Source organism: Echinococcus granulosus (assembly GCF_000524195.1).
Source record: "Echinococcus granulosus chromosome Unknown EG_S00044, whole genome shotgun sequence".
Classification (NCBI taxonomy): domain Eukaryota; kingdom Metazoa; phylum Platyhelminthes; class Cestoda; order Cyclophyllidea; family Taeniidae; genus Echinococcus; species Echinococcus granulosus.
The window spans coordinates 247,849-260,113 of record NW_020170424.1 but is presented as its reverse complement, the minus strand read 5'-3'; the positions used below and the strand labels follow the sequence as shown (position 1 = coordinate 260,113).

Here is a 12,265-nt window from a genome sequence, read left to right as displayed (position 1 = left end):
AACTAGTAAAGTAGGTAGATAAAATCAAATGCCGCTGATGGAACTAAGAAGAACATATTTAAAGTGAGGTACTGCATGCAATAGGAATGGTAGAATGATCAAAATTTTACTATAACTTGCTTCTTTTTCCATGTGAATAATCAAACCGAGCAGTAAATTAATCAGTGATACAATTCCACACTTACTACCAATCAAAACGCTCTGTACAGCGTCCCATTTTATTTACCTACCAATTTATGTACAAATTTTAAAAACTTGAGCTAAATGAAATTTCCCAATGCTTTGTAAATTAAAATAATCACTTTCAAGGACAAAAAAGCATTTTTAATGAAGTGAGCATAAAAAGTGGAAGCAGATCAACAGGCAGCAGCTGTATAATGCTTCGGAATAAACACATGAATTATTCGCACCTGTGTAATTAACATCTCAGTGGTTATTCAGGAAAGCAGACGAGACTGTAAAGGGAAGACTGAAAAGTAGTGCGTTCTCTCCTACGTGAGATTCAATTAGGAAGAGACTGCTGCCAAACTGCGCTAGAATGTCATAAGGAAGGAGTCACGCTGAACCCTCTTGACATAGGGCTGCACAAGTCAAATCCTCCAGTTTTATTGGTTACCTAAATAATTGTGCTATTAACTTCTTTTAAATAAAATTGTTAAATTTTAAAGCTGTTCAAATTTACTCACAGGTTCATTAAGCATGTGGAGCCGCCTTTGAGAATGGCTCATAGTCCAAGTATCTGCCTTTGAATCGGGAATCCAGTGTAATAAGGGAAACGTTCAGATAAAAGTGTCCTGTGAAAATGCACTACTGGTTATGAAAATCAGTAAGGAAAAAAACCATTAACATTTCACTTTTATCATTCCACACTGACCTCCAGGTAGCTCACGTAGTTACCTAATAAATCGTCAAGACTCGTAGGTGCGGACTCGCAGCCGGCCTGACACCATGATGGTGGTAGAACCACGAAGTCAAGTGTCGATAATGCAATCTCGTGAGTCCTTTCGAAAGGCGTGATTAGACGCCTCTACTACGGAGGAAGATCTAGTAGTGACGAACATAAAAGGTTGTATGGCAGCAGGTGCAGACTCGCCGTTAGAGTGACACCAAGGTAGTGGTAGATCCATGGAGAAAAGGACATTTTGTTACACGGGTCATTCGTTTTTTTGTGCATCAATAGGCTTTCATGCGGTTCCATCGCTTCAGCGAGTCGTATTTCCTCACAAGACAGTAGAGAAAGGGAACCCAATTTTTCGCCATGGTGGAATGTCGCCAGTGGTAATGCAACAAAATCTTCATTAGGGTAGAAATGCAGTTTTCAAATTTCGTCAAAGGCTGTTCAATTCGTCCAACAGGAATTTTTAACAAGTTGTCATGACCTCAGATCATGATGCAAGCTTTTTCTTTCTCACGTCCCAGATACAAAGCTCTTCCTGTCGATAGAGGAGTATGTCAAGACTGACAACAGAAGGGTGTTGACTGATGGCAACTGAACACATATCAAGCTCTGCAGGACTGACGGCTGCGAAATGGGACCAGATTTCAACGCATTGAAGACGACCTTCAGATGGGAATCAGGATCGCTATCCATCTGGATCGAGTCCGCTTACTGCGTTCACCAAGGTGGCAAGTTGAGTCACCTTGGAAGAGGAGGAGAAAATTTAAACCAGTACGGAGGAACAACTACTAAGAGTGTCTGAAAAAGTAGTGACCAGTCCAAGAGGACTATGTCAATTGTTCATTCAGAAATTACATTGAAGAGAATCCCTTTTCTACAAAACTCGAACTTTTTTACATTCCAAAGAACTTATTATTTGTTGCCAGAAACGTCTTAAAAGTATTCCAGAACAGTTGACTAGCCCTTCAGTTTATCGTGTGGGTGGCGAAATTCCTAGCCTAGTCCGGCCCGTGGATGGCATTGACGCAAGAAAAACAGCGCCACATTCTTTAATGACTTTTGTGCTTGACCCTCTCAGCATCCAGACTTTATTTTAGAAACTCCACGTCCTTCCAGCTCCTTCGCCAACGCCTCACTCCCTCTAATCTCTGAAAAGGTAAAAAGTGTGCCAGTCACATCATGTGGTAGACAAAAGTTCAAGCTTTTTGATGAGTTATGCGACACGTTAATTATTTTTATGGCCCTAAAAGGCTCTTGAGATATCCACTCAAATACCACATCTAAGTCGGAGAAGAGGACTGTCAAGATATTGGAGTTCGCAATCCAAAAGGTCTATTAAAATCTGTTTCACTGAAATTAAAGTGCATATGTCATATTTTTGCTCCTTTACTTTCCACATTTTCAGGAAAGGTAATGGAGAAATTCCATTTTCAAGGCCCCTTCATCTTCCTGCGGTTGTGTGAACAAACCAAGGGGAAGGTTCCAGTAAAAGGGGAGCTTTGTGCTTAAGGCAAATGGAGGGTGACAAATTGTAAAGAGAGCAAATTGCAATCCTTTTTCCTTTTGCCTCGTTTCCCGCTATATGTGAAAGCATACTCCATCGGTTTAGTAAAAACTGGGATGCAGCTCATTGCATCGGAAGAGGTATCTACCTCGGAAGTCTTGCTGAGGCGGTCCAAAGCAGAAACCTGTCTTTCCCACCTTGAAATCGTTCCTGAGAAATGTATTTAATCGTTCCAGCTGAAAGATTTATTAGTTAGATACTTCCATGATGAGAGATTATTGCTTCACGTGTTCCACAAAACGAACTTGCTGTCGGCCAGAAGCTACCACGACTGGGATCGCCGCTGCCTCCTCCCGTTAGCACCACTCAAAGTGTTCTAAGTACCCGACTTTTTTAATCAGTAAAGATTTCTCTACTTTTGCATCAGAATTGGTTAACTTTACGAAGACATACTTCAGCCAACTGGGAACTGCCACGACCGGGATCGGTGCCGACTGACCGACCGTTTCCTACCACGTTCCACTGTCTCACCTCCATGGTGTCATCTGCTCTACAACCGCGTCGCTATTACACGAAATTTGGTTTAAGATACCCAGGCAGAGTTGCCGACCGGCGTTTTGGATCTGCAACTAGGAGCGGGGATAAGGCCAGCGCGGCACTTACTACTGCGAGTAGTATCATCACAGTGGGATTCGCTTTTGTACTTACGTCGACTCAAATTTACGATTCACGTACAGAGGAGCGAGATGTTGGGATGCTCCAAAGCGGAAGAACTTACTGAGAAAAATATGCCATTAAAACCTCTTTTCCAAGTTAAGTACAGTTTCCTCAATTTTATCTTATTTAATGGTACCTTCCTCGTGTGCCTCCCATCAAGCCATCCCTCTGCTTGCGTCGCCTACTCTTTTGTAGGGCAGATTTAGCTCACTTAAAAGGTAGAGCAGCCATCGCAGAACAAATTTTGCGATTTCTTAAGGCTTATTTTAGTTAAAAATATTTAACCACTCAGGATCCACCGCCTTCCACTTCGACTTACCGAGGAAACTGAACGCCACTTTACCACTTTCTCAAAATTCTGTAAAAAAGGTCTTATTTGTTTATCTAACGCCTAAAACTATTGAATAATAGCTTTTCAGAAAAAAGGATGAATAAAAGATGGTGAAGAACTAGGAGTAATCTTTTTCAATTGCGACCGCAGAGGGGCCACTTGGCAAAAACAATTTCTGGCAAACTATAAGCAAGTTCTCCCCATTGGCTTCCCTTCCAAGAAAATAAAGTTGTTTTCTCAGTCTCGATGCCCAACTTCTTCTTGGTAGCATTTTGAGGTGTCGGTGACAGGGCTGGTGGTGAGCTGCTAAGAGAAACCACAGGAACGCAGGTCCACCCAAGTCTAGCTGAAGGTCATTGGTGCGACCTTAGAATAAAGCCTCTCCGAGACTTGAGGATTAAAAATCTCCTAAAAGAAGTACTTTAGGTAGGGTTTACACATGGTAGAAATGGGTCAGCTTGCGTAGTTTAAAAGGGCAGATTATACAGAGGCCACAGTAGGCATGGCATTAAGGAATATTCTGGATCTTTTGTATCGGAAAGACGAAAATGATTCACTCAGTATTTTTGGGGATTTTACCACTTTTGGCGCGCGCCACTTGCTAGAGGTAGTCGTTTTCCGTGCTAGGTCACTTCAACACGTATTACCCTTTCCTTTAAAAAACCGCCTTTTAGGGCATTTAACCCGACCCCATGGGTCACCTTGTCACGAATGAACACTGCTGATTGGTTGTATCTGTGAAGAAATTTGCTGTGAAAAAACAAAAAATATTTCTGCAAAATTAATTGATTTTCTTAAATAGCATGCAAAAAACTTTTTAGAACTTTATTGAAAAAGTTACTAAGTCATTGCAATGGACTTTAGGAAAGCAATAAAGTGGTGTGTTGAGCTCCCAGAAAGTGTAAAGGTTAAAGTTATTACAAATTTTTGAAAAGATGTTACCTTTTTCAAAACGTATAGTTGAAAATAAAGAAAACTCAGGTTTATTGTAAATAAGAGCTGGGCAGGCTGATGGAAAGAAATTGCTCCACCTAACTAGCACAAATCCAGTAAAGTAGACTCCTGATGATGTGAAGATATGAATGAGTCTGAGGAGGGACCATAAAGGCTGGTGAACTATCGCCCGAAATGACTGCATGGGGTATCTACATCCCTCCGCTCAACACTCCATCTTACCCATCTAAGACACAGGCCAAATCATTCCCACACGCTTATTCTTTGCTGTGTGGTTGATGCAACTCCTCACTATGAATTGTTCACCTGTTGTAGTCCCATAAAGAAACCGTTGAGATTTTAATCATTCCACCCCATTTGGCGGTGTGATAGGCGACAGGTAGTTGAGAATGAGGCAGAACTAGTCGGTCAGTACAGTCAGTTGGCAGAAGGTCCTCTTCTAACAGGACATCATAGGGTTGGAATTCGCACCCCAAACTGGTGCTGGACTTGTTTGTGAGGAGATGAAGGGTGTAGAGTGGTGAGGGAGGGAAAGGTGCTGCCCCACACTCACCACTCACATTTTCTCATATCTCTATTAGAGATAATCATCATACTGACAGCATTAGTCGATGAGACAGGAGATGGAGGAGGGAGTTGGGGAATAGGTGCGAGGCAGAAATGGTGGTGGAGAGGGCTGGGCCGTTTTGGGCTTTTAGGGTCAAAATGTTTGAGTGGAAAACGTGTCTCCTGATAGAGATGGACAAGGGATGATAATGGTGATGCTCCCAGGCACCAAGATACATAAAACCCCTTCTTTGTGATTTGGTTTCGACTATAAATATTGCTCGAACTTACATAAAAGTCATGGACACCATTCAATGAGGGCTCTCAAACCGTTTCAGTTTAATAGCGACGTAGCGTGAATGCCACCCACTGTAGATATCCAACCCGTTAGTTAGACGGGAAGTGTTAACCACTTTAAATTAAATTACTTTATAATTTATGCCGGTCTGAGTGGACATTTTAGGTGGTAACCGGACTTCTCGGGAGAACCTCCTGGCAGTAAGTATTTCCTGGCTAAACGGCTACTTCAACATGATAGCACTTTTACTATCATTACCACGTGTACACAACGCTCAACTTCACAAACGTCACGCAAGTGCTTCTTTGTTTCGAAGGAATTGGGTGATCTTTAACCGCAGGGCGGATGCCGCTGTCCTCCACCTTAAAGGTAACTACACTTAAAATTTGGATTTTGAATGATGGTTAGATCAGCCAGCTTATTTATTTTACTTGGAAGTAGACAAATTAAATGTAGATATCATTGTATCGAACTTTGGTGCAGTGCCTTATTTGTTTGTTTAATTCTCGGTTTTGGTAATGGGCTACTTAGGGGCACCGCCATTGCACCTCCTCTGGGCCATGTAAAAGTGCCCTAACCTTTTCTCTACATCGATTATGCAAAATTTACCCCAGTATCATGCCTGTCCTTGAATTCGTGGAAGGCTCGAGGCCCTACATCGGAGGCGGCGAATAGCAAACCCTATCCGAAACAATTATCCTGATTTCTATTAATGAGTGATAAAACTTGGCGGGGCGGAAGAAGTGTAGATGCTGTGGACGGTCCGCAGCAGAGGGCCTGAAAATGACGCTTGCCTTCGACGACCACCCCAGTCCCACGATATATAGGAATGCTTAAAACACATGAAGCGGAACCAACTGTTAAGCATCCGGAAAAGTTAGCTACACAGTTTTTCACCTTATCTGCATTATGGCATTAAGGAGGAATAGACGCAATGCTGTATCCCTACGAAACTATTTCAAACCCCGTCCTTCATCAAATGACTCAACTTTCAGGCCAGTGTTTCTACGACTAGCGTTGGAAATACGAGACGGCCTGCATATTTTGCCATTCCTCTAAATATGGTTCTCAAATAGGTCGAAACCCCAGATCCAGTAGAATTACTGTTGATATGGCGGTCAAAGATCTTCTCAGTTGCAAGCAAATTCGATGTCGGCGTAGTTGGATAGTGGGTGTTTTTCTTACAGCACCGATTACACTGTGATGGCTGACGTGGGAGTTTGACCGAAAGGAGCGCCAGGGACGATGCTCCAAAGAGGAGAGGGGCTACGCAACACGCTTGCTGTTTATTTAACTCCCGATTTTGTTGAATGGGTCATTTTGGGGCTGCGCCATTGTACGTCTGATAGGCGACCCGGCCTATGGGCCGTGCCAGTAGCCCCATACCCTACTCTACATCAGTAATACGTATTCTGCCCGAGTATTATGTCTCTTCTCGTCTTTAGAGAAGTCTCAGGGCTCTAAAATAGCTCCTTTTATCATTAATTAAGAAAAAAACTGTTTTCTTTCAAATGTAAGAATTAGATCTACGGTATTCATATTCCCTATGGAGAGATCAAATTCCAGTTAACTCCTATTTTAAGATCAAATAGAAGAACATCCAAGCGCAAAACACGCTGGAAATTATTTAGACTTACTGAGATAATTTACTTGGGAAAGTAACTAATTAAAAAAGCTAATAGGAGCAGTGAAGAAAATGGAGGAGTACGGAAACCTCGTAAGAATTTTCAAATTCCTGGCCATTTTGAAAAGAATTTTAGTCCTCTGAGTTTTTTCTGAAGTCGTATGTAGTCACAGTAGCCTAATGAGGGAAGACGGAGAGGTTACCGGTGTGGCTCAAAGGCCATGCTGCCGAGGGAAAGTACAATCTGCGGCGACTCAAGTGCTCCGCGCAATTAATTAAAAGATAATTAAAACAAAGAACCTTATAAAACAGCGGTATGATAGGTGGATCGAATGTTCCGAGTCGCTTCACTACGAATTTACATCTAAGAGATGTAATTCAGTAGCTTGTAATAAACAAATCGAGAGTAATGACATTACATTCCAAAATCTTTAGCCAACGCGGAGTCCATTTGATGTCCTCTGACTCCGCCCACCCCTCCCCCAGACATCAATCCAGAAAGTTGACGTGCGGAGATGAGTGATTTATACACCGGTGGATCATGGGTAGGTCAAGATTACCAGTTTGGCATTGTAGCCAGACTTGAGACATCCGTTGGCAAGGTCATCTACACTGTCTAGCATGAGTGAGGTCACGTCCCGAAAGCCTTTGAGATTATGTCATCCCCTCCTCATGACAAATTTGCGTGCGTGCATGCGTATGTTCAAACCGTAGATGGAGGGCATAGAGGGGAAAAATATTCCATCCTATACTGCCATTTTCCATACAAAGAAATATGGCTCAAGCTTTTGTAATAGGCTGGGACAAAAGTAGCTTTGAAAAGTGGTCAAGTCCATTGGCTCCTACTCTGCTTTGTTCCGCCTGCATTATTTCAACAACGAACCATACCCCTGCAGCAAATGGGGACACAGGGTATTCCAGATCATGGGAGGAACAAAAAAAATAGAATGAAGAAGAGTCAAAGGCCTCATTTTGTCTTCCTAGTTGGACAAAAAAAGTGCAGATTGCCTCCACACTGCGAGAGGAATGGAGGCAGTGGTAGCGCCTGCACTTCCGCAATTTTTTTGTCCTACTCTTAAATAAATCTACCTGAATGTGAGATCTGGAGACTGTGGATTTTAATTATGGAGACACACAAATATACTGCACGGCGATGCTTTATCCCCTACTGGAGGAGGTTTATTCGTTTCAAAAAGTGATTTAGTCTACTTGGTTAGACCATTCAAAACACTGAACCTAGGGAATAATTGAGATATTTGGACAAGAATTTAAGGGTTTACACAGAATACGCGGATACTGGGTGATCTCAACATTGCAGAGCCCAAGATCTCCCTAAATACGAAAGGAAGACATAATACTTGGGCAGAATATGTAGTGCCGATGTATGGAAGGGCCAGGGAGCTGTTGGCATAGTTCAGATAAAAACCACTCCAGTGGAAGTACAAAGGTGGAGCCTACACTACCCGCGAAACCAAAACGAAGAGTTAAACAAATAATCGAAGCTGATCGCTTTCTACCCTCCAGAAGGCCCATCACAACTGCAAGGCAGGAGTACTGGCAAGGACTCATACCTTTGATAAAGGACCGAAAATGCTCTTTTATTTCCAATTTTTTAGTCCTCCTTCGAGACGTAAATACTAGTCTACTGAAGTTGGTAGGATACAGTTGAAATTGTTTTACTGGAGTGCAGTGCCCTTGGGCTGGCATCAGCATCGCCCTTTTAACTCTTGGATACATTTCGCCGGCAGGTAAGAGGAGTTAAATGATTTTTACCCTCAAAAACTTTATCAAACCCAATTAGACCGGGTGATGGGAAAAAGAGCAGTAAAACAGGCCCTTTAGGAAGAATAAGAGGTGAAGTTTATTTAAATCAGCACCAGACCGTCTGGACCTATACCGAATAGGGAAGCAAGAAATGAGCAAACTTCGGGTAGTGTAGACACCTTTGGAGTAGGTAAGCAAGTTGTTTGAGGATCTGCCATTTGGAGGGCACATTAAGCGCATTACTTAGTGGTAGAATAAACTGCTTTGGGATTTACAAAACAAGCCACAAAAGGCAATCAAGAGGAGGAAAAAGCGCTCAAGCGCACAACGAAATGTCGGCAGATTGTGCAGTAAATTTGACTGCTTCGTTCACCCTGAAAGCATGAGGCGGGGAAGGAGCAGAGCGCATAGCCTAACAATGTCATGCCTAATCGTAGGATTGACGTTTACTCGAGATTTTGAAAGTGCGGAGAGAAATGCTTTTCCTTTTTTCTTTTCGTTTGCTATTCTAAACTCCTGGGAGTGATGCTGAGATTTGCTGTAAATAAATAACAGTTCAGACCTTCAAAAGCAGTACTTAAACTATAGTTGTCTGTTAGGCTCTTTATGAATTTGCTGGTTTTAAGAACGCCATGGTGAAGCACCATCGCAATCTGTCAAAATGGAAAATGGCAAACTATTAGCCTTTGTGGAGTCAAATTTAGAGAAAAAGCAATCCAAAAAACCCATTTTAAACAAATTGGAGTATATTTAGGGCCCCGAATTTGTGCTTTTCGGTAATTCAAGCTGCAAATGTTTAGTGATGAGAGGATGTTACAACTATCCACTGTAATACGTTAACTGTTTGTTTAACGCTCGGTTTTGGTGAGGGGCCAATCAGGAGCTCCACTATTGTACTTGTGTAGGGTGGCCTGGCCTCCGGGTCATGGCAGTGACTGCAAAGGCCTACTACACGTTGGCAATACATATTCTGTTCGAGTACTATGTCCATTCCTGCCACATCTACAGGCGCAGATTAATATTTCTCCTTTGACGTCCTAGAAGTACCTTTCCGGAAACTGATATGCCAGACACTAGAAAGTTCCTCGATCGACCGCACTTGGACATAAGCGGAGCACCAAGCTGACACGTATATACGCGCGGTGCCTCCTACCTACTTATACGAGCCGGGAAATAAAGGCGTCCGTATTAAAGTCCTTGATTCCCAATGACTCAAGTTGGAAATTGATGACAACTCAACGGTATCCAGGCTCACGTATATAAACACCGGTTTGTAACACAGATATAAAGAAAATAAGAAAATGGACAAGTGTCCTAAAGCGCTTTTGAGGTACAAAGAATGTTTAAAGCCATTCAGACTCAACCAAATAAGGTTAATTAAAAAGAAAAGAATGAAAATTACATTTGGTCGGCGCAATGCAACGTATTTGAGCTTCACTATTCATGGCCAACTCTGAAACTTTCAGGAGTCAAACTCAAAAAAACGTGCTTGGAATAGCCGCACTGGGCGACAAAGCCCCTTTTTGAAAACACAGCATTCAGTCATTTTAAACAGATTTTATTATGGAAAGAAGAATGGTCGTTTGCTGAAATCGCAAACAGAATTTGCCACGTTTTTATAGACTTCAGGCCTAATAACACAACCCATCTAATTAATCGCCTTTTCGTTTGAATTTATCAATTCATGGATGATGGTAAACAATTTCTCAGGTCCATTTGGTCAAAATGAGTCTACTCCCTTCGAGTAAAAGCAAAAAACAGATAAATGAAACAAAGATATGCGAGACGTTTTAAAAGTATGACTGAAAGAATTGTGTGTGAAAATAACATCCACCCCTATCGATGCATTAAGTGAGGCCCTACGACTGCACATATTTTTTGTCTCATTCCAAAAATCCAACGAAATCTCCCATTTTCCAGCCCCTCTTTTTGGCACGTGTCGATTCCACAAAGTATCATTTTTCTTCGACTTTTGAACTTAATGGGAAGATAAAAATTTGCATTTGCATATATCAGGAGTTCGTAATTTCACGGAGATTCCTCAATTTTGGATAAAATGGGGGAATAATTCAGCAAATTATTCCACCATCGAGAAAAAATTTCACTAGCTGAAAAACATTGCGGCAATAGGCAGGACAAGGGTACAATTCACGAGGGTTGCAGGAACCGGGTGGTTGTGTACCCATTTAACCAAACAGAAATATTGTGCGCTTCCCTACTTCCCTTTATGCGCGATGCAACAATACCCATATAAGTTGCGACCAACCTCAAGGCAGCGGTGAGCTAGCGGCATAATGGTAGTGCCGTCTATTCGTGACAATGCATGCCACAGAGGTGGGTGCGACCCTCGTGCACTCAAGGTTGGACAAGGCCTCACATCGAGGCTTTTTTAATGCCAATCTCTCCTCGCAACAAATCATCCTAAAGGCAATTTGAGGAAGACTAAGAAGTGATTCTTTGCTTCAAGAGAAATAATGAGCATTTGCTAGAGGTCTATTCCGATTCAGCACAATCTGATTTCGCATTCTTAGCGCCCATTGTTCGGAACTCAAAATTGGCGGCTTAACAAAAGTCAACGCCGTTTTAGTAAACACGTCTGTGGAGAAGCTCTGCGGCTATCTTTGGTTATTTACTTGGATTGGATTCGCTTACTGCTCTCATCGACATGACGCCACAGGCCTCTCTAGCTCCGTTATAAAACGTCAATTTTTTGACAGAACTTTACCATGTGTGGCCTTCAAGTGCACATGGCATGAGAGTAAGGGCATGCCATCAAGGCATAGATTGAAGAGAGGGAGTTTGGACAGCCCTCGCAGCTAAATATCCAACTACAACAAGGACAAATCTACTGTACGTGCTTTAATATTTTAACAGCAATAAAGTTAATTAACCCAGAATATAAAAACAATAATTGTGAGCTCAACTGCCGCAACAAATTTGCCGACAGTCCCGTGCTTCGCCAGTTTACACTAAACAGCTGGGTTCGGTGCAAACTAGGACGTTTGGAAATTAGAATTGACTCAAGCAAAACAATATACCGGTTCGAATGCTGAAAAAGCGATCACATTATCGGAAGCAGATAAGCTATTACAGGCTGAACGCCACAAAAATGCACTTTGTACTGGTTTCCCATACAAAGAAGAGCAAGCCTTGAGTTAAGAGGAGGTAAATAACAAAAAAGAAGGCACTTCAAAGGCCATATGGTGTTGTGGGGTAGACAAAGAAAACCTTCGCACTTCCTTACCTATTACTTAGTTATTACGATTTGACTGCAAAATATCTCGACCATATGCCAGCGAGCAATAAAATTGCATAAGAACTCTGCATGGAACTAACGTTTAGGAGGAAGAAGTGGGGCTCAGAGGAAACGGGGTAGAAAAATGAGACGTTCTGACAACAAAATATGATAAAAAAATAAAGTCTCACATTATCTCTAATAGCAGTACACACTTCCAATCCCCTTCGCTGCATGATTCATGACGCCTCCCTGAAAAGTCTGCTACCAAGACCTCAGAGGTGCATCAACCACCACAACCTAATCAAAAATCCACACTCTTAGACAGGATATGTCCTACGTCAAGTTTATTATTTTAAACTCAATTAATCTGTTGACGACAAATACCTCGGTG

General features: G+C 42.1%; 2 protein-coding genes across 2 annotated transcripts in view; one reads left to right on the top strand and one right to left on the bottom strand. All coding sequences in view use genetic code 11, as the record gives it.

Moving 5' to 3' along the window:
* Positions 1-506: 506 nt before the first annotated feature.
* On the bottom strand, positions 507-2,939 carry EGR_05692 (hypothetical protein; the record flags this gene model as incomplete). Its single annotated transcript, XM_024494941.1, has 5 exons — positions 507-533; positions 875-1,027; positions 1,413-1,561; positions 2,551-2,638; positions 2,856-2,939. 5 exons carry the CDS (start codon positions 2,937-2,939, stop codon positions 507-509), a joined length of 501 nt encoding a protein of 166 aa, XP_024350637.1.
* A 6,924-nt stretch (positions 2,940-9,863) lies between these two features.
* EGR_05691 (hypothetical protein) overlaps positions 9,864-12,265 on the top strand; it is a gene marked incomplete at both ends in the record, with an annotated part of 8,734 nt that continues 6,332 nt past the window's right edge. Inside the window, 3 exons of the mRNA XM_024494940.1 lie at positions 9,864-9,877; positions 9,919-10,059; positions 11,354-11,394. Coding sequence (XP_024350636.1) covers positions 9,864-9,877; positions 9,919-10,059; positions 11,354-11,394 — 196 coding nt within the window. The remainder of the gene's footprint in view (positions 9,878-9,918; positions 10,060-11,353; positions 11,395-12,265) is intronic.